Source organism: Lissotriton helveticus, assembly GCF_964261635.1.
Source record: "Lissotriton helveticus chromosome 1_1 unlocalized genomic scaffold, aLisHel1.1 SUPER_1_unloc_72, whole genome shotgun sequence".
NCBI lineage: Eukaryota > Metazoa > Chordata > Amphibia > Caudata > Salamandridae > Lissotriton > Lissotriton helveticus.
Window position 1 is genome coordinate 159,159 of NW_027611717.1, and position 26,969 is coordinate 186,127.

General features: G+C 43.7%; 1 protein-coding gene and 1 long non-coding RNA gene across 2 annotated transcripts in view; both read right to left on the minus strand.

Moving 5' to 3' along the window:
* The window catches only part of LOC144806444 (uncharacterized), a 273,935-nt gene that overhangs the window by 75,804 nt on the left and 171,162 nt on the right, over positions 1 to 26,969 (minus strand). Inside the window, 1 exon segment of the mRNA XM_078672808.1 lies at positions 13,329 to 13,659. Coding sequence (XP_078528934.1) covers positions 13,329 to 13,659 — 331 coding nt within the window.
* On the minus strand, positions 15,519 to 25,209 carry LOC144806446 (uncharacterized). The gene is made up of 3 exons (XR_013605802.1): positions 25,138 to 25,209; positions 15,884 to 16,052; positions 15,519 to 15,734 (listed from the first exon to the last, which is right to left on the minus strand). It is a non-coding gene; the product is annotated as an uncharacterized LOC144806446 (long non-coding RNA).

Consider the following 26,969-nt stretch of genomic DNA (forward strand, 5'->3'; position numbering starts at 1 on the left):
TTGTTCAAACTGTCAGGATTAGAGAAATATTCCGGATGTCCTAAACTCTCTAAAAAATGTTTAACATAAGTCAACCAGGAGATACGATCAACCCCATAAAGGAAAAAACAATCTTTAATCAGGTACCTGTTGAAACCAGTGGAGATACGAGTCCAAACGTTATGTCACAGCAAAATGGGCTGCAATTTAATCAAGATTAAAAGATAAGGCAACCCTAACTCAGCGTGGAATACGAATACGGCTGTGCTACTGGGTACAGCTACAAGATATCTCAGGAACCTGTTTTCAACTATTTGCAGGCACTCGGCATTGGCATAATCCCAGATGTCCGCTCCACAAATAGCAACAGGAATGCATTTCGCTTTATAGATTGTTATTAAGTCTGCAACAGGGCACCTCCCCAATTTCCTTGCAAAGTTGATTATAGCACCAGTGGCTTTACAAAATAATAATTTCCTAGATTCAAAAGCTTTAGCCCGTAGACCCCTTTTTTCAAAAACAATGCGCAGGTAAGAAAAATGAGCCGTGTGTTCAAGTTTCCTGTTTTCGATGACGAATTCTCGGCACTTGATACTGGGCTTACAACATTTCATTGTAAATGTTTTGGTTATATTAACGCAAAGATCAAGTTCTAACATATAGGCAGAAAAGCTGTTAATTACATTTTGTAGGCCAATGGGGGTACGAGCCAATAAGACGGCATCGTCAGCATATAATAAAGCTCCTGTTGGCCGTCCATTTATGCATGGCAAATCGTGACAGTCATTGCCTAATTTTGCTCCCAGGCTATTAATAAAGAGTGAACAAGATGGGTGCCAATATGCACCCCTGCCTCACCCCCTTCTTTACCGGTAGGGTCTTATTGAGTTCACCGCCCCTTCCATAGCGCACCCGGGCCCTAGCATCTAATTAAGACTGTTTTAAAAAAGAAGAATGGGTGGATCAACCTGTATGATATCTAAAATGCTCCATAGCTTCTGATGGTTAACACAGTCAAAGACTGATCTCAAATCAACAAAACATAAAAATAAATTCCCCTTTTTAGACTTTAAATTCTTTCCTACCAGTAAGTTCAGATTCAGACATTGTTCAATGGTTCCCACACCTTGGCGGAAGCCGTACTGTAATTCAGAAATTATACAGTTTTCGTCTGCCCATAACTGGAGGCGGTTTAAAACGACACGCCCAGCCACCTTTGCAAAAGAGTCTAGTAATGATATTGGTCTGTAGCAGGACAGACCGTCCCGATTACCCTTCTTGTAAATAGGGACAAGTATTGATTCTGTCCACGTGGCTGTGAATCCCAGGGAGAAACAAGCTTTTAAAAACAGGGCTAGCAGGGGTCCCCATAGCAATGGATCGGATTTAAATAAGTCCACTGGTATACTGTCGGGGCCCGGGGCTTTACCCCCCTTACTTTCATTAATGGCCAAGATAACATCCTGGGCGTCAAAGTCAATTTCGATAGGAAGATGGTTTGGAGGATTTAAACATATAGCCACCTCATTTTGGGGGTCCACCTGATTACTATACAGGCCAAAATAGTGGGACACCCATTTATCCTCCCTATTGCTATTTCGATACTAGGCAGGTTACCTGGGGCAAGGAAAGGGGCATTCACTGCCTTCCAGAAACCTTTTGTATCTTTCAAGGCTGATGCTCGTTTTAGATCTTGCAATAGTTCCGAATTTATGATCGCCTTGCGTTCCTTAAGAGACGTCTTAGAGGCTAGTCTTGCCCTTTTTATATCTGCTTGATCTTTTATGGGCTTGTGTAAGGTGGTTATCAAGGCTGTATGGGTTTGAGAACATTTGGAATCAAACCAACCACTTCTCTTATCAGCCCCTTTCTTACTTTTTGCCCATAGTCTGTTTTGTATAGTTGGAGTTATTTTCCCAAGAGAACTAAGAATATCTGTTTTATTTGCATTCTCATCGAGGCAGTCTATAAAATCATCTTTGCAGACGGTCAGAAGATGCGTACAAAGTTCAAGTTGATTTACACCCGCCCATTTAACTGTGTAACCATTTTGTCTATCGTAGCAATATCTCCTACCAAGTGAGTTACCGATGTCTTACTTTTTAATACTTTGGCAGGGAGTTTTAAAAGGACACTGATCGGATAATGATCGCTAAAAGCAACAGGATGTACATTAAAATTGTGTATTCTGGCCGCATATCTGTTTGATACCAATATATGGTCTATGGCTGAAAACAAGCCACGTCCATTAAAGGTACTATTAAAAGGGGTTGGGGGTAAACAGACACTGTTTGCAAATCCCAAGTCCATAGAATATTTTAACAAATGTAATAAATCTCCAGGAGCGGTATGCAGAAAATGGGACAAATCATTTGCATCATCTGGATCTACACCACAAACATCTCCCACGACATATGGGCAGGGTACACAATTAAAATCCCCGCCCCAGATTATACAGTAGTCTTTACCAGAACTTCTTTGGGTCTTGTCCAAATCTCCCTGCAAATGCATCAAGATTTGTCTGGTGTCCGCAATTGATATATTATTATAAAAATTTGACAAGACTAAATAATACTTATTATCTAAGTTGATTTTTAACACCTGTTAATAGGTTTTAGACTTAATGAGATCTATATTGTAAGCATTTAACCTATAGGACACATAAATGAAAAGACCGCCCTTATTCCTTACCTTACTTGATGGCACTGCTGGACTGGAAAATGTCTTAAAACCATTAATATGTAAGATGTTATCAGACCAAGTTTCTTAAATACATATAATGTCAAAATTATAGATGAACTCCAGCCAGGCAGGGTTAGACAGTTTACCTTTGAGGCTTGCCACATTCCAGAACAAGATTTCTATTTTTTTCAGTCTAGGGCCAGACTGTGATGTGCAGTCAAAGGGGACAGAAACTACATTGGGGCACCAGAGCTATTTAGCGTTTCACTATAAGAAATGCTGACCTTCGATTGGGTTATTTTACTCTGGGTTTTACAATTAGCGGCATTTCTTTCCCTAATGTCAGATTGTTCAGTATTTACAAATGAAGCTGTGTGTTGCGAGGATGTTCCTTTTGATTGGAATTGTACTTTATTGCTAATACTGTTATGAGTCAATCGTTGTCTTCCAAAGGAGAAAGGGCATCAAATCTCTTGGTCAAGGGTAAACTGAATTGGGTATGATGCGTGTTGTTCACGAAGTGGGCTGGGGGCTGAATCTCCAGTCCTGCCCATCGGAGATAGTTAGTAGGGGGATAAAAGTAACCCAATGGAAGTACATTTATACTATAATTGGTCACATGGAGAGAGCCCTGTCGGCGCAAAATTTCTTGTGTTAAACTAGGTGATCTAAAGGTGAGAACTATACAGTCACCCGGGAGCCTCTTATCACGGTTCCCCACCCATCCCACTCTCCTTGTTATTTTAAATTCCCTAAATAGGGCATTCTTTAGACCAATGTTAGACCCAAGCCACCCAAGAGACTTATTGCGTAAAGTCTCCCAGGATTCAATTAAATTGGACGTGGATTGTGGTACATTTGCCAGTATTATTGTATATGGTGTGGCTTCTGGAGGTAAATTCAATGTCAGGCCTTCTTCACTTACCCTATCCCTTTCCCTATATGTGATCTCTGGGTTGGGCAATCTTTGATTACTAAAGGGTGCTATATCAGATGTCACTTTGTTATGATCTAAATTAAGATGGTTCATATGCCCAACACCCCTCCCAGATTGTATGGCTGGTTGTGAGCTATCTGCCATATGTGGGTTGGCTATATTTCCACCGCTTGATGCACTCGCTAAGCACCCTAGACAACTGGATGGTATGTTGTTTGTGCCTACACCCTGTATTTTACTCAACAGATCCTTGATCGCCAGAGTCGTTGCCAACAAGTTCTCTAATGTGGCCGAGACCACTGATGGAGGTTGATGGTGTAGGGCATTGCCAGAGTTCTGCCCCTCACTGGGCATCGAAGAGTTCACAGTAGTAATACGCGACTCCGTGCGCCCAAACAAATCAGTCAATGCATCTTCCAGAAGCTTTAAACGGCAGTCCACTGAGGCTAAATTTTGGTATATGGATTCCCTGATCCGACCAAGGGCAGTGTCCAGTACAGTCATATTGGCGGCATTCATTTCTGTGTCATCCTCCTTGGGACAAGATTGTATAGACAATGAAATATCCATGGTCTGAGTACCTACTGAGCAACTCTTTACCTCCGTATTAGTCTGCGAGTGGCACTGGGACTCTTTTTGGAGTTTTTGTTTTGACAGACCCATACCCTTCTTACGGTTCACGGTTGCCCTTGCCTTCGGCTTAGCCTTTATGCTCCCACTACAAAAATTGCAAGACCGAGTTCTAGAGGCTATGCTTGGTCCGTTAGAGGTATCCATTTGTAGTTCTAGAGGCTCGTCGTGTACAAGGGCAAACAATTCCAAAGCCACCGGTGCTGTCCCCAAGTTATAAGGTGATCAGCAGGATTGAATTGAATTTTGGGAGATACCTGCCGGATTATGCCAACCTAATGAGGTTCGCCTTGGGTGCGATGAAGGGTCTAGAGACAACCGCCTCTCTGTTAGTTCTATCTCGTCGCATAGTAAGGATTCTGCCATCGTTATAAATGCATCCAAAGTCCCATTGGCCCCATTTCTACTTTTCATTGCAGAATTACTCGTTTTTGTGCATCAAAAAGTCACTCCCCTACGACGTTGAGTCTCAATCTCGCTTCACAAGGATCAATAACGCAAGAAGGTATCATTAAAATCTGTACCTGAGAGTTGTTATAAAGTTCTTATAAAGATGGTATGATGTAGGACCACTTGTTAGAGGGGGAGGCCCAGCCCAAGCCACCTCCGGGCTCCGGCTCCGGCTTCACTTCGCACGCTCGGTGCTCAGCATCACTTAAGTACGCCTTGCCTTCCTCGTAGCGCTTCCGGGAGCTTGGCCTTCTGGGGAATGTAGTCCTGCCCCCGAGGCACAAGGTGCGGTAAATCTGGCTGGAATGGCACCCGCGCCGTGCAAAGCGGAGAAACTGCCCCAGAGGCAAAGTGGTGAGGAAGGATCAGCAGCGTTCAGAATAGAGCCTCAAAGTCAAAAGCTCGGTCCCTGCATCAATGCGCTTAAGCGCGCTTTCACGCAAGCTGCACAGCACCCCGGTAATCAGCAGACCGGCAGGTAGGTAAAGACTCTGAGAGACCGCCGAGAGGAGAGGCAGCGCTATAGGCGCGATGGCCACGCCTCTCCCTCACTCGGGGTAGCTGTGACATGGATTGGTGCACTCTGGGGGTTGCAGTCCTCCCCAGAGAGAAGATGGAGGTGCGGGCAGGGCAAACAATGCAGACAGAGCAGCATATCCCCTGGGACCCTCGTCCCACCAGAGGAGATTCCAAAGGCAATAGTTGGCGTTTCCTAGCCGGTAATCAGCAGACAGAGAGGCAGGTAAAGACTCCAAGAGACCGCTGTAACCCGGTCTCAGCAGCAGCGCCCGGCCGCACTTGGCTGCACTTGGCTCCGCTTCTCACCAGCTCCGCTTCCCACCACCGGCTGCCCGGGAAAACCAGCGTGTGCGGCCCTATCAAGTTTAGCCAAGAACAAAATGCTGCGTTTTCTTCGGCGTTTCCCTCGGCACTAACCTCGGTGCACCATCAGCGCAGGTGCGTTTACAAACATCCGCAGCAGAATTTTACTATTAATCGTGCAGAGGGGAGTTAATTGCAAAGAAAACGAGGTAAGACAGGAGCAGTGTATACACCATTACTGCTTTCGTGACCGGAGCTGCGGCATTGGCTTACTTGAGGCCCCCTACGGCAGAGCTGCCTCGGGATTGGAGGAGGCACATAGAGGAGGCTGGAGAAAGAGCAGCCCGGCAACACTCCACATGCTGAACGTGAGGCTTGCCTTCTCAGTTAGACACATTCAACTACCTGGTATTATCAGATCATAACATCAGACAGGAGACAACAAGTCACAGTTGGGCAGATTTAGAAAAGCATCCAAGAAACTGTTTGCATCAGCTCCTGTTTTATCATTTTATGTATGACTTTTATGGTTTTCTTTTATAAAACCGAATAAAGTTTGTTGATAATAATCACTAGGGGATTCATTTACAGGGTAGCATGGTATCCCTCACAATAACTCCAGGAGTCACAGTCCACACAATGTACATGCGTTGTTTCCCCTACTTCCAACTTTACATGTATCCCCAATCACCAGCCCAAACCTCTCCCTCCTGATGCCAATGTGGTCCTCCGTCAACCCGCAGACCATCTTTTTGGCCCCTTTGAAAGTGCCCATACAATAAAAATGCTGCAGTTGTAAATACATATCAACTACCATTTGTTGTGTTTGAAACATTTTATTGACTAATAAAACCTAATAAACATAAGCTGATTATTAAAGCAAAACAAAACATCAGTTGCCATACACATAATAGACAAAAGTTGTACATAAAGATCAACATACTGTAACACAGCAAAGTTATGTAGAGCACAATTCCTAATTTCGGGAAATCTTTAAAGTTCAACAATAGAAACGTTCATAAAGAACAGGAAAGGAAACAAAGAAGGTTGGATACAGTGATTTCATTAATGGAATACTTTCTACATATAGAAAAATAAATACAAATTATTTTCCTTAAGAAATAACGTCCTCACATTAAGATACTAAGAGATATATATTGAACAATGAACATTTCATATGTAATTAGAATTCAATTTGAATATTTTAACCTCCTCAGCATTATTTGACTCATGATTACAACCTGAATGCTTTCTGGAAAGGAACCGCCTCATGGGGTTCAAAATCACATCTTTTCCAACAATAGGATCCAAATGATAAACTTGAATTTCAATTTGATTTATTGATTTAGGCCTTTTTGGAGATCAACAATTTTAAATATATACAAAATCCATACACTTTTGTAAAATTGTCACCTAAACTTGAATTCAATCCACCTTTTGATTAAACACTTCCCATTCCAGCAAGCATCACAGGACCACTTGTTGTTATCTTCGCAATTAGTGATAATGTTTCAGATGGCAACAACAATAAATATGTTTAGAATTTTACCTCCGAAAGCAAAAACATGCCATTTCTGAATCATGGTGCACAATAAAATGTAGGAACAGAAGGGCATCTTTTGGTGTAGCATTCATTACGGTTTGACCAGGCTTGAAACTAGAGTTCCTGAACTTTTGGACATTTAAATGTCATATTTTAAAAGAGTTCAAACACCCAGCACGAGCTCCATGAAAAATAGAAGACGAGTGAAAATGTTATGATAAGTAATTTATTGATGTAAAATACAGTGGTCAGGCAATGCTTGTTGATCTAATCTATTCAGATTTTAACTCCATGGTTTGTTCAATAAATTGACTGAGCATAATACTTGAAGGTCCATCTCTCAGATCAGTTCTATTACAGTTTTAGTTTCGATAACACTAATGGAGATCAATGATAAATAGATTTTAAAAGCCATGGGTGAAATTGATCCTTGGTCTAAATCTAGATGTGAAATAATTTCTATTAAAAAAAAGACTATAAACTAACTAAGCTAGACGTGACTTTATAACTGGTTAATTAAAAGTTTCTGGAGGTTTAGTATATATAAACAACTCCTTTCTTCTATGGTGTGTCATAAAATTGATTCTCAAAATTTGGGTAAGAGTACACAACGTCAACAAATTCAATACTGCTTTTAGATCAATTTATTTTTGAAAGCTTGAAGTGAAAGACAATTCTAAGTGGCATTTGCTTATGAGTAGGCGATAATGACTATTGCTGGATGACAATGTAATTAGCATTTTTTGTATAAGATGTGTTAAAAGTATGGGTAGGGAAAATGGCTATTTTGGCCAAAGGCTGCCCTTTCTATATGCATGCTAGTTTTAATTTGTAAACAGAATCACAATTTTTTATGTGGTACACTGTACTGTTAGATTAATCTATTTTACCCTTCTGATAAGCAAGGGATGACGATGAACCGTTTTTTCGTCCCTGGTTTTAAATGGATTCAGGTTGGAACAGACGAGGAGTTGGTCGACTTCACCTCAGAAAATGGTTGTTTCCCGCATGCTGCTTTCATGTGACTTAAATCCCTTCAGAGGAAGAGGCGGCTGCATGCCTGCATATGGTTCTCCAGTGGGGCTAGAATAGAAGCTGTTAAGGGCAGGGGCTTAGCTTCCCATTGGTGCAGCAGGTGCAGTGGCACCAGGTCCCAGATGCCTTAAAGGCCCACTGAACACTGATAACTGCTGTTTGTCACATTTCAAACAGAGGCCTGAGGGACCCACAGAACAATGATTATTGCTGTTTTCCACAGTCCAAATAAACGGCAGGGGTCACATTTCCTTTCTTGCCTTGGGGCCCAAGGCACACAGGCTAGGCCACTGGTTAAGGATGCAGTGGGGAAGAAGTGGCGAGACAGGTGGATTATCTAAACAGCTCGACGATGACTTCATGCCTGGGTATTAAAGTATTCATTACAATTAAAGACTTAAGCAGGAATAGATATCATAATATAGGACGGCTTATGTACAAATGCAGCTCGATTAGCGGCTGCCTTTAACTTCTCAGTTATCACCTCTCTTAATTTACAGTTTTATATTAGATGCAGACATAAATCGTGACCTATGAATATGTTTATCTATCTTTAGGTTCAAATGACCCATCTTTTCCATATGCAAGTATCAGACAGGTCGGAAACGCCTAATGGCTTTAAACTTGATAAAGCCACATTAATCACTGGCCTTGAAATACAAATGGCAGCATTAGGCACGCAGAGGTGTATTCTACGTAATCTCATTATGTTCAGGGTACGGGAGAGTATTTAGGGCATAAAGCACATTGACAAAAACATTTCTGCCACCATAGAAATTCAATCTTCCTTGTCCTGCCCTAGTATACAAGTAGCACCCCATTCTTTGTATACCTGAATTAAATAGGCACACAAAATAGTACCGTATTTAAAGGCCCAGTTCAGAATTACATGGAAGGTGCACTGTCCCAGACTACACAACGGTGCAGTTTTCAGTGGGTGCTATCATCCCACACAGGGGCGAGCACACCAGATTATGCTGGAAAAAACATGTGGTGCCCCAACGTAGGCGCAGTTGTAAACCACCAGTCTGCTTACATAGTAAATCGTCTGGCAGCTATTAAGTGAGGTGGCACGTTTCCCCTGCAGGTGGTTGGGGTCTGTCACCATCCTGTCAGGTAGGGGGTATACAATCAGTGCGCCTCCTGACTGCTTGTTTGCCTTTTCGCCCGTGTCAATAATACAGTGCAGTCCTTGGAGGAGTAGTCAATTTGTATTCATGAAAGACACTTGTGTTTCTCGGATGTGTAATCCCCAGATGATGCCTAAACTGTTCCCCAATGGGCTATTTGTACATGGTATTGAATTGTATGGTCTTATGAGCACTGTTAATAATAAAAAAAAAATTGTGGAGAGTTTATTGCCCTCTATGTCACTCTACTTCTAAGCACCTAATACAGCTTGTACAGTGCTTACTGTCATCTGCTCACTTGTATTATGCTTATTATGCTTAATATAAATAGTGCACAATTTAGGCGTTTGTGTCTGCCTACAACGTGGACCTGATATAAATAGCAGTACCTACAAGGTGGATGGTACAATTCAACAAGAGTCTAAGATACTCCAGCACAGATGACTTTGCATCAACATTACGGGGCATCAGTCTTGATGGCAAGCCAACTTAAAACTTATCAGTATTGTATACATTATTATCAGAGACTATACTTGCCTCTTGGATACAACTTTACAACGGAATTTTATTAATTTGTGTACAGTTGTGTGTATACAATAAAACAACCTCCCCACCATAATTGATCTGTCTATTCATCTATGTGGGATCTGGAGTAGCATGCTACTCGCCGAAAAGCACTTCAACACTTCATCAGGGGTAGCAAGCGCTATATAAATGCAAAACCTTCCCTCTTCTATCCCCCCACAATCTTTTTTAACCCAACTAACAGATCAACATGTCCAGCTCTCATATACATTTTATATTTCCCTATACTAATTCACCACTAATCATTTTTGGATCCTGGAGTAGTGCGCTACTCGCCGAAAAAGCGCTTCAAAGTTCGTATGGGGTAGTAAGTGTTATGTAAATCTAAATACATTAAAATTACTGTTTACATCGGGCTGCACTAACACGAGGATAGAATTAGAGTGGGGATTAGAGTTTATCTGCCCAGAACGAAGCATACTACAGAAAGTGTGTGAATAGTCTATATGTTATGCGCCTGGCAGAGAAAAACACAGCAGAGGTGGGAAGAAGGTAGGTAATGTGATGGTCAGACCTATGTGGAAAGAGGCAATCACTTTGGGCAGAGAAGAGGGCTTACACGGAGGACTACTTTGTTCGGATGGACAGCAAGAAAGGGAGGTCTGGAAGATAAGCCTGAAGCTCACTCATCCTGCAAGCAGAGGTGATGGCAAGCAAAAAAGCAGTCTTCTAAGGAGGCGAAGATGACAATTATGTAGGCGCTCAAAGGGAGCACACATAAGAATAAGTGAGGTCAACTCCCACTAGGGCATTACGAAAGGAGAAGGAGGAAAGAGATGAGTAATGCACTTCAGAAATCTGTTAACAATAGGATCGATGGCCATGCTCAAGAGCTCGCGGTACCAGACTTGGGACTGACCGCGTTTGATCTTCTTCAGCAATCTTTGCAGAAGTGGTACAGGAGGCCACAACTCCACTCGCAACGAAAAGGGTCGCCGAGCGAGAGCCGCTTTGGAAACTCTAACACACAGAACTGCTGACATTGAGCGTTCTCTTCGGTGGCGAATAGATCTAACCAAGGCTCTCCCCACTACTGAAAGAGACCTAGCACGACCTTCGAGTGAAGATGGCATTTGTGATCCATCATGCACTGGCGGCTGAGTTTGTCCGTCCTTGCGTTCAGTGAACCTGTTAAGTGTTGAATCACCAGAGATATGCCCTGATGTTCCAGCCATGTCCAAAGGCGAAGAGCCTCTTGACATAGGGTCCACGACCCCACCCTGCCCTGTTTGTTGCAGTACTACATGGCGGTGGTGTTGTCGGTGAACACCTGCACCACTCTTCCTTTGACAGAAGGAAGGAATGCCTTGAGTGCAAGACGAATCGCCCGGAGCTCCAGAAGGTTGATGTGGTGCCTGGACTTCGCCGGAGACCAGAGGCCTCTGATCTCCGCCTCTCCCATATGGCCGCCCCATCCCAGGAGCGACGCATCCGTCACTACTGTGAACTCAGGTTGGGGAAGGTAGAGGGATCTGCTGTTGACCCAATCCTGATTCGTGAACCACCACTGCAACTGACTTGCAGTCCCCTCCGAAATCTGAACGTCATCGGAATGATTCCCCTGGTGCTGCGCCCTCTGGAACTTCAGGTCCCACTGCAGAGCCCATATATGCCACCTGGCATGATGCACCAGCAGGATGCTGGAGGCCATGAGGCCCAGCAGCCTCAGGGTCATTCTCACCGAACACAACGGGATGGAGGCTGAAACATCGGTATCATAGCCCGAATATACTGGACTTGCTGCTAGGGAGGATAGACCCAAAACTGTGCTGTGTCCTGAACCGCTCCGATGAAAAGGAGCTTATCGGATGGAATCAGGTGCGACTTCAGCACGTTAACTGAGAACCCCAGCAAATGCAGGAAGTCCGTCGTAGTCTGGAGGTGGGAGCCTTCAACAGCCAGTCATCGAGATAGTGGAAGACTGGAACCCCTGATCTGCGCAGATGAGCTGCGACCACCGCCATCACTTTCGTGAACACTCGGGGGAGGGGGTGCTGGTAAGGTCAAAGGGGAGCGTGGTAAACTGAAAATGTGTGTGGCCTACCGTGAACCGTAGGTAATGCCAGTGGGCAGGCAAGACGGGGATGTGAAAGTAAGTGCCCTGCAAGTCCAACGCTACCATCAAATCTCCAGGGTCGAAGGCAGACAAGACCTGAGCCAAGTTTAACAACTTGAACTTCTCCTTTCGGAGAAAGCGGTTGATGTCCCTGAGGACTAAGCTACGATGCAGGCCCGTGTCCTTCTTGGGTACCAAGAAGTAGTGGGAGTAGCAACCCGACCTACTTCTGGCACAGGGAAACATTTGATAGCTCCCTTGGCAAAGAGATCCATAACTTCCTGGAAGAGAAGGGCCAAATGATCCTCCGACCATCACCACAAACTGCATGACCCTTACGCGCTCTGCTGCTTGTGGATCTCCGCGTAGACCGCCAGAGTTTTTTTGTCACTTTGCGGAGTTCCTCACTGAGGAACTCCGCATAGGCTTAATCTTATCATGAAAAAATAGACATAAGGCATACGTTAAGAAACAAGGGTGAGTAGAAACCTTTTGGGTGGAGTAAAATTTAAGACATTATTATTGTGATTTTTTGGGCAATTAGTTGATTTTTGCAGGCACTAACACTTCTCTGTGTCAAGTAAAGACCTTGAGAGTTTTGTAACTTTCAGATACTCAAATTGTGGATTCTGTTGCAATGAAAAATATTTCCAGGCCTGAAATTTCTTTGGAGGCTGCATGCGGACAGCCTAAGTTATCCTGCAAGAGTTTCTTTATGAATTCTATTGCAACTACAATATGTGCTCTCTCATGTAAAGTCAGGTTGTTAGAAGCTTTTCTGCAACTCAAGATACGCCTTACTTTTCACCTGGTGTGGATGCATTTCTCATGTTTAGTGAGATCTCCTTTCTGAGTACAACGTTTCTGGCTTTCCCCTCGTGTATATGGCTTTAGTCCAGTGTGAATTCTCTCATGTGAAATGACATTGTATTCAAGACTAAACCTTATCTGACATTCAGAACACACATAAGGCTTTATTCCCCCGTGTGAGTTCGCTCATGTCAAGTGAGAAGTAATTTGTACCCAAAACTTTGCTTGCATTTCGAGCACTCATAAGGTGTTTCCCCAGAGTGGGATCTCTCATGAAGCATAACACTGTCTTTCAGATTCAAGCTTTTTTGGCATAAGGATTTTCTCTAGTGTGGAGTTTCTCATGGTGAGATAGCGTTTTTCTCTGCAGCTTATCTGGCATTCAGAGCACTCGAAGGTTTTTCATCAGTATGGAGTCGCTTATGGTTAGTGAGGCTGTGCCAATCAAATAGGAATTTCTGGCATTCACAGAAATTGGTAATGTTTTCCCCTGTGTGAGTCTGCTCATGTAGAGTGAGATTGAGTTTAAAATGTATGCTTTTCTGGAATTCGGAGAACTGATTATTTTGATGGTGTGTTTTCTTATGGCGCTAGTAACCCTCTCTACCTCTGAATCTTTCCTGACATTTAGAGCACTGATACATTTTTTTCTCTTGTGTGGTTTCTCACATGTTCAGTGAGATGAGATTTTTGGCTGAAACATTTTAGGCATTCGGAGCACTTATAAGGCTTTTCTCCAGTGTGGATTCTTATATGCATAGTGAGACTGCTTTTTACACTGAAACATTTCTGGCATTCAGAGCACTGATAAGGTTTTTCCCCAGTGTGGATTCTTGTATGTTGAGTGAGTCTTATTTTGTCACTGAAACATTTCTGGCATTCAGAGCACTGATAAGGTTTTTCCCCAGTGTGGATTCTTATATGCTTAGAGAGACTGCATTTGTTTATGAAACATTTCTGACATTCAGAGCACTGATACGGTTTTTCCCCTGTGTGGATTCTTATATGCACCGTGAGAGAGCGTTTTTCACTGAAACATTTCTGGCATTCAGAGCACTGATAACGGTTTTCCCCAGTATGGATTCTTATGTGCCGTGTGAGACTACTTTTTGTACTGAAACATTGTTGGCATTCAGAGCACTGATAAGGTTTTTCCACAGAGTGGGTAAATGCATGTTGATATAGAGTCGCTTTGAAACTAAACCTTTTCTGGCATTCAGTGCACTGATAAGGTTTTTCCCCAGTGTGGAATCTCAAATGTGCAGTTAGAATAGATTTACGGTTGAAATGTTTTGGGCATTCAGAGCACTGATAAGGTTTTTCCCCAGTGTGGAATCTCAAATGTGCAGTTAGAAGTGATTTAAGTTTGAAATGTTTTGGGCATTCAGAACACTGATAAGGGTTTTCCCCAGTGTGGATTCTTGTATGTTCAGTGAGTGTGCTTTTGTAACTGAAACATTTCTGGCATTCAGAGCACTGAAAAGGTTTATACCCAGTGTGGGTTCTTATATGCCGAGTGAGACTGCTTTGGACACTGAAACATTTCTGGCATTCAGAGCACTGAAAAGGTTTATACCCAGTGTGGGTTCTTATATGCCGAGTGAGACTCCTTTGGTCACTGAAAGATTTCTGGCATTCAGAGCACTGATAAGGTTTTTCCACAGAGTGGGTTAATGCATGTCGAAATAGGCTTGGTTTGTTACAAAAAATTTCCTGGCATTCAGAGCAATGATAAGGGTTTTCCTCAGAGTGGATTCTCATATGTTCAGTGAGTTTAGATTTACGGCAGAAACTTTTTTGGCATTCATCGCACTGGTAAGGTTTTTCCGCAGAGTGGGTTAAAGCATGTTCATATAGAGTCGCTTTGACACTAAACCTTTTCTGGCATTCAGAGCACTGATAAGGTTTTTCCCCAGTGTGGATTCTCATATGCTCAGTGAGATAAGATTTACGCCTGAAACTTTTTTGGCATACTTTGCACGGAGAGTGGTTTTCCCCAGTGTGGATTCTCATATGCTCAGTGAGATAAGATTTACGCTTGAAACTTTTTTGGCATACTTTGCACTGTGAGTGGATTCCCCCAGTGTGCATTATGTCAAATTCTGTGAGATAAGATTTATGGCTGTGTCTATTTTGGCACATGTAACTTTTCCCCCCAAATTAGGTTATTTTGCCTTCTTTGAAGTGGTTTTGAACACTGAATTTGCTCTCACAGTCCGTGTTTTATAAGGTGTATTCCTAGAGTTAATATCTCTACGTTTAGTTTTCTCGTGCTTATATGCCACGGTAAGAGGGAACCCGATTTTAGAGTCAGGCTTGTTTAGATAATGTTCAGCATTTATCTCTAAAAGAAATTGTGTGTATTCTTCTTAACACTTCAATTGAGCAAACTATGTCTGGAAGCAGCCCTGTAACACCTGTCGAAATGTTTCTAGCAGATAATAGTCTTTAGGTTATAGCCTATCCGGCAGCAACTTATTTTGTGACTGAAGACTTTCTCAAATTTATTTGTATAGGTTCTTAATAATGCAGTGATAAGGTGTTAGTCTGATATTTAATAATTAAGCTGATAAGTACCTTTTTGTACTGACGTCATGGCAGTAACTGAGGGTGTTAGAACGTGCACAGTACTATTGTGGATCACCAGTCGCAGAACATCAGTTCCTTTTACCCTTTCTATGTTTGGTGTAAGGTTAAGATTTGTAGTTCTGAAGACGAGGATGTATTTACATTACCTATAGCGCAACTGTGCTCATTTAATCCATTTTTATCTTTAACAGTTTTACATATCACTCACGCACAGCAGATAATGTTGAGGCGATTTACATAGAATTACAGAACAGTACACAATAAAAAGGAAACAATCTTAGATTGTTATGAACACAATAAAGTGGTGAATTTTTAAGGTTTTCGCAAGAGTGAGCAGAGTGGGTCGTGGTTTTCTACCCAGAGGCAGATAGTCTCAAACTTGCGTAACTGGTTAAAAATGGTTGTTGATCAAAGGTCATTTTCCAATATTTCGGTTGTTAACGTGTCAGCTTCGGAGTCTTCTCTCAGCGTCTTTTCTTTGATGGTCTGCAGAAGAAACATTTTGTTATAACTTTCTTTTATGCAGTGTGTGCTTCCTCTCTGGAATTACATGATGTTTTAGATGAACGTTATTCTGTACACAGATATGACTTTGCTCTGGGTTAATGAAATACTAAATTATAGACTTCACTTACAGTATAGTACTTTCCTCAGCTCCCACTTCCTCGCCACACCTAGATTTTGGAAATTGTTTAAACGTAGAATGCTGGATGTCCTTCAGTTTTTCAAAATAATCCTTCTTATGGCACTGACTTCAGTTGCCTGGTGCTAAATCTTGCTTTCTTCGTCAGTAATTTCAATCACCTATAGAATTAAAAATATATAGTTAATACATGAACATTTCCAAAAATATAATTTACAAGTCATATCAATGCAGAGTTGCAGAATTTTGAAAATGTTAAGCTGTTTTTCAGACAGAGCAGAGTGTAGAATAGTAGCCTGAGAGTACTTGGATGTAGGAGTGAGGATTTATAGAATTTCCAACATTTTATTAAGCTCAGAAAGGATACATGGACCCTATGTACTTCTAACATTGAATCCCAAAGGCAGAAATTAAAGTCATATGCACTGGCACCAAACAGATATTTAAAAAAGGATACTATTAATTAACTTTTAATCTAGATTTCTGGGACGTGAATTTCCCCTCCATGGACAACAGGCATTTTCCCCTGCCCTGAGGTACCACCTACTTGTATCTGGTATTCTGACTTTTGAGTTTGGCCTCTGCCGCACGCAAATCTATTGTGTATTGCGAGGACTATGCCTAGACATATCCCTCAACTATAGTCCAGAGTATCAATCAAGGGCAATGAAATTAAGGCGTACTTTCATGTGTTCATTTTATTCCATCTGATTATCCTTTGTTAGGTTTTTCGGCACCTGGATGTACCGGGTGCAGAAAAACAGGATACCATTTTTTTCCAGACAGGAAAATTAGACTGAATTTTTCTGCCACCCCAGTATTGTGCAACTTCTAACAAGGGACTATGAGAGGTCTTGGACCGGTCCTGTGACCTGGAGGGTCACACCAAGTGTGCCCTTATTTAAGGCAGAGGACTGTCATGGGTTTAACAGCTAGAGCGGTGGTGGCAATGCACCCTGTTGTAAGGATCAATAGCCTGATGAGATCTTTGAACATGGTCAGTGTAGTGGCTTCCTACTGACACACCCATGTAATGCTCCATTTCTATACCTGTGCCCAGATTTTGCGATAACATCAAGTGCATGTTTAGGGTGTTGGTGTGCGTAGCATAAATGCAATGTGAGAGTGCAACAGAGTAAACCGCATCTCCTGCCTGCCAGTTGTGTATACAAGTGGGACCATCTATCCCTCATTTATACCCGAGTTCAAAGTCCTCTGTGACCGAGGAATAATGTGCTCTACAAAGTACTCCGGTGCCTGCTGTGACACCAAGGATGGTGTCAGCCTGACAATTTATCTAAGTTGAAGGGACATCACCTGCAGGCTGAATTACTTAATGGAGAAGCTGGGTACCTGTCCTGAAGAGCCTAGAAGTCTGCCTAGAAGCCTGCCTGTCTGGTAAGAAAGGGAAGGGAGTTTGACTATCCAGCAGGAGGACAAGGCTGTCCTGGAAAAAGCAAGGTCCGACACATCCTCGTTCTCTGTAGGGCGAGCCGGAAAGCCATCCAGCAGGACCAGCAAGTCTGAGGGATGCCAAGACTCTCCCAACAGTTCAAGGCAGAAAATAAAACTCAACGACAACATGACTGTTGAGGCCCAGTAGGACGATTGTGTGCTGCCAATAGGCCCATTCAAGGTTGCATTTGCGTAGGCACCTCAAGCTGTGTATCCTTATGTGCTCTTATCAATAAAGCAGTTTGAACACCTAAAAAAAAAAAAAAAAAAAAAAAAAAAAGGTTGCATTTGCATTTGCCAAATTCCTAACACAACAGAGTCTGAATCTACTGACTTCCTGGAGAGCCTGTGTTGGGCTTTTAGCTGCTGAATTTCTGACTACTCTGTGTTAGAGGCCCATGAGGGACTACAACTACTCCAGTGTCGAACATCCTGTCTGAGCTTACGCCTGTGGTCCAGCCGGCCACAGTGTGGGCTCAATTGCTGAAGGTCGGGCCTCCAGAGGGGGCTGCACTTACAGACAGTCCAGGTGTGACTGCTACCTTGGGACTGCTAATCTTCTGGTAACTGCAAAGAAAAGACAGAGTGGGTGCCCTACTGAATGCAGCACTATATCCAGGACAAAAGCGCTCCACAAAAGCCTGCTGGTGGGTCACTGCTCTCTCGAGTCTTCGGGCGTGCCATTCAAGTGTTGGGAAACAGGAAAGAGACCCAGACAAGACTGACTCATCCTGTGAAAGGGTAAGACACTTACAACAGAGCATACACGCATTGGGGTGACTGGAGTGACAGAACTGACCCTATACTATATTCATGATACTCCTAAATGCCCCTAGAGGGGAAGAGGGTATCAGAACCGGACGCACCAGTCTGTAGCACACGGTAGTCTGGCATGCCTGCACTATCTTTTCAGCCAGACTGTCCATAAAGATGATTTTAGAGCCGCTGCACACATAGAAGGGGGAATCTCAGACCATTCACTGGTGGAGTTGCAACTCGATGGTCCAGTTGTGGACTTCATGCTACCCCCAAGGGTTGATCCGTGATATTTAAAAGACAAGACGTTCAAAGCTTGTATCAGAGATGGAGCAGACTTCTATTTTAACCCCTTGGTGCTAAGGCAATTCTAGTAATTTACTCTAATTTCCATTAAAATGAATGGGCACTGCATGACGAGCTGACCTTGTCATTAGCATGGAAGTGGTTAAGGAGAAGGGGCGGCCTGTTGAATCAGCTTGCGTGCTATAGGCCTAATTTATCTAGAGACGCTGACGGCCATCTTCTTGCCGGGCGCTTGCTGAAAATTCGAAAGAAGTTTATCAGAGCGTGAGGTCCACTATACATTGCACTTTATCCTGTTGCGTGTATTATAATCACCCCGCTCTGAACACTTCGGGGCATTATTTACCGCATGCAGTGACGACCGCCGGCCATTTCCTGCCGGGCCTACGTGATATATCTTAAAGAAAGTTTACCAGATTTTGAGGTCCCACACATATCGTCCTAGAAATCGTTTCCGAGATTGATTCTCGTCAGCAACGACTGACTTTATCAGGGTATTTTAAAAATAGAAATAAGTCCCTTGCTACTAGAGCTTCTAACTACAATCAAATGCGACTAGGAAAACAAAGCTTTTTTACTACGAATGAATTTCGAACAACCTTCTGATTAGACTCCACTTTGGACTATTGTTTCTATTCACACAGGTATATACAAACTATTCCTTCTTCAGACATTTTCGGAAGGTTCTTTCTACAGAAGAAAGCAAACTTTGTGGTTACTCCTGAAGAAGGCGTTTTACACGCCGAAACGCGTGTCGAGACAAAATTACGACCTTAGTGCCACTTTTTATTATATTTTTTTTTTTTTCATTGATTGTATACTAATTATGTGGATTTATATGTATGAATTGTAATATATTATGTTGTCTCCATTTTTTGGAGATTTTTAAACAAAACTATTAAAATTTCAATGTACATTTTGCACTTTTTGCCTCTCCACTGTCTTTAATTTACATACTGTACTGTTCTATTTTATTGTCTATTGGGAGGTCTATATCTCAGATTGCCTAGGACTGTTTTTCTCAAACAATAGGATGAATTCAAGCCAGTGATCCTTGAGGACACTGACAACAAGGGGACGGAAATACTGGGAGAGACTTCCTGAAAGACCTGACCCTGCCAATGCTAACGAATGAGGACTGAGACGTACTAGACCAAGACCTGACAGTAGACTAAATAAATAAGACAATAGGAGCCTTGCAAACACGGCCAGCAACGGGGCCTAATGAGCTCCCCATAGAATTATATAAAAGCATGATGGATAAAATCAGGGAGTGCCTCCAGAGGAGGTTTCAGACTGCCTGAAAATAAGGGCGCCTTCCAGAGGACCAAAGAATGTCTGAGGTGGTGGTCATCCCTAAAAAGGACGAAGCAGCAACTGAGTGTGGGTCTTATAGACCTTTCTCCCTGCTTAATTTTGAGACTTAGGTCCTTGCGTAGGCTCTGGCGATCTGCCTGCGGACAGTAATTGCAACAGTGGTTTATCCTGATCATTCGGGATTCATGCCACACCAGGGAACGCGCTTATACCTCCGACACCTTAATGGCATACCACATGCAACAGGGGAATCCTTTGCTGAACCAGTGGAGCTGCAGACAGGCTCTTGTATGTGGCCCCTCTAGCGCGCATGCACGTCAATAAAACAGTCTCCCGAGTCTTTGCCGTCGACAGGGATGTTCCTTATCTCCTATGTTCTTCTCACGTGCGTAGGTTCGCCAGGACCTCTCGTATGGGGTATTCCAGTTGATCAGGAGTGGGATGAGAGAATCTCCCTCTATGCTGACGTTTTGCTCTAGGACACGTAATCAGCCTTCTCGAGTGAACGAATCCTACACATTTTTCACATATTTAGAGATTATTCAGGATATAATATCAACTGGAAGAAGTCCTTAATATTCCTGCTGCAGGCAGGGACCCTGCGGCTGCACTTTAGATGCACAGTTCGGGAGGCACTACATGGCTTTAAATATTTGGGCGTGTTTATTACAAGAGAGCCACAGGCAGGAACATACTTCTGAAATTAGACCAGCTTTGCTGGGATGCCCCACACTTGCGGGCACTTCCGCTTTCCTTACTGGGCCGGGTGGTCCTATTTAAAGTGATGACCCTCCAGGGTCTCCTGTACATCATGAAAAAAACGTCCTTTAAGATCCCACCAGACATTTTCTTTCAAGGGTAGACCGAGAACTTTGGCTCCTGTTGTGGGATGGTGGCACTTCGCGCTGAGTAAGTTGCAGAGGGGAATTTATTAAGGTGGACTGGCGGTCCGGAGCATTCACAAGTATTACTGGGCCACGCAGCTGAGGGCTGTCAACAACTGGGTTTTTGTGGACCGTGAGGATCCTGCTTACCGGGTAGATAGATTGGCCATGGGCAAGAGAGGTTACCCCTCCCTGGTGCTGTATCGAATAAAGTATGAGTGCACCCTACCTACTCATACCCAAACATTGGTAAAGGTGTGGAGAGAGGCTACCAAGTATTTAGGCTGAGAAGGTAAGCTGACTGAAATTACTCCACTGTACGATGGTGATCTCTTAAGTGCAGTGGGAGGATGGCAGGGCTTCACAAAATGGGGATTGATTAGCTTAGAACAGCACGATCCTCCAACAAAAGTATAAATTAGGTGAATAAAAACGGTTCTCATATTTCGGGTGAGTCACGCTCTGCAAGGTCACATCTGTGTAGGAGAGCAGTTGCTTGATGAATCCCCACTGGAGGACCAGCTGCTAACTAATCCCCCGACTGAAAAAGCAATCTCAACCATCTTTAAGAAGTTGATCTACAATTCCCTGGATCCCTTGGGGACGTGGAGGGTTGTGTGGGAGAGGGATCTAGGCACGCTTGGCGATGGTGATTGGATTACGGCCATTCAGGGTGCCAGTGAGGTGGCAATTAGAACTCATTTTTGTCTAATTTAACTACAGATACTGATACTGCCAAATCAATGACCCAGTTTACATTAAATGGCAGCTTGAACTCAGAGCTCAACAACAGACTCGATTGAATGAATGACCTGCACACTGTTTATCTTGCCAAGACACAGGTACTTTTTAAAATTCTTTTTGTTGAACTAGTCCTCAATCGATGGTGTTGACACCGAAAATACGGTGCACATTAGTGAGAGTGATTAGTCCAAAAACAAAAAGTCTGCAAATATAGAGTGAGTAACATAGCTTGGCTTGTCCTGACACTCCCAGGCCAAATACCACTACATAAAACTAGATTTCCCTTTATCGAAGGCAGGTAGTCCTCCCAAGGTTCTGGAGGTCGCTGGGCTGCAAGACGACTTGCCTTTTGGTTCAGGATCATCCAGGGATGCAGACAGGCCAGTAGGACTGGGACAAAGTCCGTAGTTCTCTACAGATCCTCACCAGCAGAGAAGGCCGCAATGCCCAGCTCTTCTTAGGTCGCCAAGAACTGAAATTCAGGGTCTGGGGATGTCACCTAAAATCTTGATTTAATGGTGTTACAAGGGAGTGACAGGTAGAGGCTAATGGGCCCCTTTCCTGGGGTGTCTATACCCTCTATCATGCCCACCTCCTGTGGGAAGGGGACACAGTCCTAGCCCTGATTGGATAAGTCCCACCATCTTCAAGATGGTGGGCACTAAAAAGTGTACTTCACCTCGCCTCCAGCATCTGAGGGGTGGAGTTGAAAGAGGGGGCGGGGGGCGCACCTCCTATTCTATCTAAGTTTTCCCACCTGTCCTCGCGCCTAAAAGGGGATGAGGACCGGAAAAGCGATTGCTCGCTCTAACAGAAGAGGCTGGGGTCGCATTACAAATGCAGCAAGGCCTTTGAAAATCCCTGCCACAGATGGCTCTGCCTGACCAGGGGGAGCTGTGAATACCTCCACCCAGGAAAGGCATTGTTCTCGACCTCAGACGCACAGACACTCTACCCATGAGGTCAGGACACTGTCTGGTGGTAGCAGGCTGGCTCAGGGCAGTCAATGACCACACTAAGGATTGGTAGATCTTAGGGGACCCCTCTAAGGGGCACTCTGTGTACTAGTTGTAATAAATTGGACACTGCAATCAGTGCATGTTTATTATGCTGAGATGTTTGGTATCAAATATCCCATATTTCAGTGAAACCTTCATGGAGCTGTGGAACTCGTAATGACAAGTGTCCAGCCAATGTACTTACTATAGAGCTTCCCTGGTCACTTGCAATATCCCGGAATCAACAAGGATATTGCAGGGGCAAATCTGCTCATGCAGGTATGCCCTCACAGGAGATATCCCTAAAGCAGCGTGCACTATAAGGCATGCTAGAGGGGTGGCTTACCTACATCTGAGACAATCCCTATAGACATCGCATACAGGGATGTGTGCCATGTCGACTCTTCAGTTTTGTCTGCACCAAGACACACAGCTGCAGTGGCAGTATGTATCGATGTACGTGCTTGGTGAGGGGTCCCTTATGGTGGCATAATTTATGCTGCAGCCTTTAGAGACCCTCTTCAACAACAAGGCCCTTGGTACCAGAGGTATCTTTTACAAGGGACTTATAAATGAGCTAATGGGGAGAACCTCGGGGAAACGACAGGTACACTTTAGGGAAGGAGATCGGGCTCAGGGGACCTGGTTGGCAGGGACCCTGTCCACTTCCAGTAAAAACTATATCATTTTCCAGGTAAAAAGTGAAGGCTACCATGTCCAAAACAGGCCCTTTCCTACATTGAGACATTTTTCCTAGGACAGCAAAAACTCTACAGCAGGTCTTGCTCACAGTCCTTATACTGTGACTGCCACTACTGAACATTAATCTTGAATTGTTAAAGCAGGGCCAGGATCTGGACAGGAGCCAATGAACAGAAGGGCAACTCACCAGATAATAGAAGTCTTCTGTCTTCACACTCACTCAGAGAGAACAATAACATCCCATGTATTGCATGACAAAGAGCCCACAACCCTCAGTGAAACACTCACCTCTCAGATGTGATTCGTTAATAAGAATAAAATGAACATAACGCGTCCCTGGGGACCCCACAGATGCACTGTTCCTACCAGTACTATAAATGCTTGGGGTCCAGCAGGTAAACCTAACAGTGCTACAAAGGCTTAGGGGCCCTACAGGGAAACCTTTCCTAACCCAGTGCTACAAATGCTATGTGCTCACTGCAGCAAGACTGGGCGCTCTAGGGGCGCAATTAAGTTGCTTGGCATTTATCTACCCTTAGCTAAGCCACGTGATAAAGGCAGCAGATCAGGATGATTCTCCTCGATCAGAAGTAGCTCTCACTATCGAAAAGATGAAGACCCTGGCATTCATCTACCCTTAGCCAAGCCACGTGATAAAGGCAGTCGATCAGGATGATTCTCTTCGATCAGAAGTAGCTCTCACTATCGAAAAGGTGGAGACCCTGGTATAACACAAACGCAGACTTGCGGTTCGGCTCTACCACGACATGCAGTAAACTATTCATTTATGTATCTGTAGGATTAGATTGTATTGCAATTAATTCATATGTCACTATTTTCCGCACACAACATACAACATAGATTCCTCACATGCGCACCCTGATGAAGGGAGAACCCCCAAAATGAATTGGGGCAAACTGAATTTAAATTTACTTGCGGAACAGAGGATTTCGAAAGTGATTCTATGAGAATAAATATGCTTAAACTGGAATACAAGTGGATTTGCTTCCAAGGGATGCACTTTTACGGTTACAAGCTGTGGAGCAGGAGACACAGACCTGATCTAATCTGGCGCTATATAAACAACTGTAGCCACCCACATCTCCCTTCGGGCACGCGATGAGTGGATTACATAAATACGACAATAATGAATGAAAAATACACGGCATGCATAGACAAGGTTTGCTATGTAACCTCTGGACTCCTGTAAACCTAAACAAACACCAGTAATCAGACACTAGGGACATCACCTGAAGCTCCTAAGATTCTCCTTTTGTTTGGTATCTTGTTTTTGGGAGGTGGGTTTTTAGGATAAGCTATTTTTGGGTGTGTCTGGGGGTGGGGTGTGTCAGGTAGCCCCTGTGGTAGACGATGGGATAGAGGATAAGGAGTGCCATGTAACCCCTTCATATATTTCTCCCCTCCTATATTCACAGTACCCTTTTACCAGTTGTCCGCTTTGCTGTCATCAAGAAGTGGAGAGAGGGAAATCGGCAGGCGGCCCCTTTAAGCCGGAGTCTAAGGATGGACATCAGAGGATACACATTTGAAGAAGGCGGGGGCGGCGAGCATGTCAGGTTGGTCAGTAATTGGTACAGCTACACGTGGAACCGGAACGCGAGGCGGAGAAACCAGGGGGGGGGAGACCGGAAAGACAGAGAAGGACTAACAGCCTTATGAGAGAGAGAACCAGAGCCCAGGGTAGGTCACAGCTTGTCGGCGAGCAGAACACCCGAACCTGGCGGAGAAGGGAAAGCCGAAGCAGATGACCAGACCTCACTGAAGGACGCGGAGTCACCACACCATGGCCCCGGAGGGACGTGGCTCTTCCAGGTACGTGGGCGTCTACGGGGTTTTTGGAAAGGGGCTGAGTCAGAGAGGGACGGGAGGGGAGGCTGAGGGTTGAAAGGGACCCAGGGAAAAGGAAATAAGTGAGACGGAAAAGAAAGACAAAAGCAGAAATCATCGGCTACTCTTTTTCCTTTGGTTGCTCCAACCTCTACCCCCTCCCTTGACATTTATGCATAGCTATTATTTATCCCTCAAATCCTCCCTTGATTAAACCCTAAAGCAAAAACACTTACCTGAGTCTTTTCCTTCTGTCCGAGGAACAACGGCGGCCGAGGCTCACCTAAGGGACTGAAGTGGAAGACCCTGTGGGAAAGAAGAATATAAAAGAGACAATCAATCATTGTGATTTCCTGTAATACTAATAAAAAGTGCACACCAAAAAATTATTCAATGCAGTGTGCTCCTTCTTGACTGACTCTTCTACAACGGGGAGCTACATACTTTCCCTACAGGGAATGGGAGACAGACACACATAGACACACACTGGAAAGCATAGTAGGAAAACGCTACATAGTTTTTATATGCTTGCATATGTACATTGTTTGAGAAAGATGGCGGAACTATTTATTTTGTTCAATGTGCTTATACTGCTAATTACTTTTATCTGATTCTATTATCATTGCAGCACAAATTCTATACAAGAATTACGATGGTTCAATTAGTAATGAAAATGCTAATGTTATATTATTTTAATTTGATATCGCACATAAATTACCCCTAAGCAAAAACTACTTTAAGGAGAAATTTAGGATTGGTACGTAGAACCACTCTATTGTTGTGAAGTTGAAAGAAAGGCTCTTGTATTGGTAATGCCTGAAGTACATCAACTCTGCGGACATTTGTGCATTGGTTCAAAAGGCGGGCCCACTAGCCTTGTAAGGACTATGTTTAAGTTCCACTCTGGAGCAGGTGGAATACTTGGCCGTATAACCCTTTTTAATCCTTCCATGAAGGCGTTAATCACTGGTACTCTGAAGAGAGATAGGTGTTGTCTATTTTGCAAGTATGCAGCTACGACTCCCAGGTGTAAACAAATGGATGTGTAAGTTAATCCACATTGATGTAAATGCAACAAATAACAAATGATGTTCTGCACAAACTCATCAAGATGATTGATATTGTTGTTGTTACAATAGGAAACAAAACGTTTCCATTTGCTGCATAACATGCTCTAGTAGTAGGCTTTCAAGCTTCCTTGAGAATATTCATACAGTCTGGTTGTAGTTGTAAATAACAAACTATGACTTCAGGAGCCAAATCGTTAGGTTGAGTTCTCTGGGAATTGGATGTCCGACTTCCCCATGGATCTGAGTTAGGAGACAATGTGTGAGATGTAGCTTTTGATGTGGAACCACTGAGAGTTCTAACAGGGTGGTGTACCAAGGTTGCGAGCTTATGTGGGGGCTATTAAGATCTGTGTGAGGGAAGTTTGTCTGAGTTTCCGAACAAGTAGTGGAATTAGCAGGAGAGGCGGAAAAGCGTAAGCAAATATAACTGACCAAATCATCCATAGGGCATTGCCTTTGGATGCTGGTTGTGGGAACCTAGATGCAAAGTTTGGGAATTTTGCATTCAATACTGTTGCAAACAGATCTATTTGTAGAAAAGCCCATTTTTGAAAGTAGGGAAGAAGAACTTGGGGATGAAGTTCCCACTTGTTTACTTGCTGCCTGTGTCTGCTCAGCAGGGCTGCAATCTGATGGCCTACCCCTGGGAGGTGTTCTGCTAGGAGATGGATTTTTTTGGTGAATCGCCCAATTCCAAATGCTTTGTGCACAGCGTGACAGCTGGAGAGAGTGAGTCCCTCCCTGTTTCTGTAGGTAGTACATTGCTGTGATGTTCTCCGTGCGTACTAAGACAGTCTTGCCTACAAGTTGGGTGAGAAAAGCTTTGAGTGCTAGGAACACTGCTAGAAGTTCCAGGTAGTTGATGTGAAGATGTTTGTGTTTGTCCGACCACAGCCCTGTACTGTGTAATATTGAAATGGGTACCCCAACCTTTAACGATGCGTCTGTTGTGAGTATAGTCTGTGGAATCAGGTCTATGGAAGGCCGCCCTTTTGCTA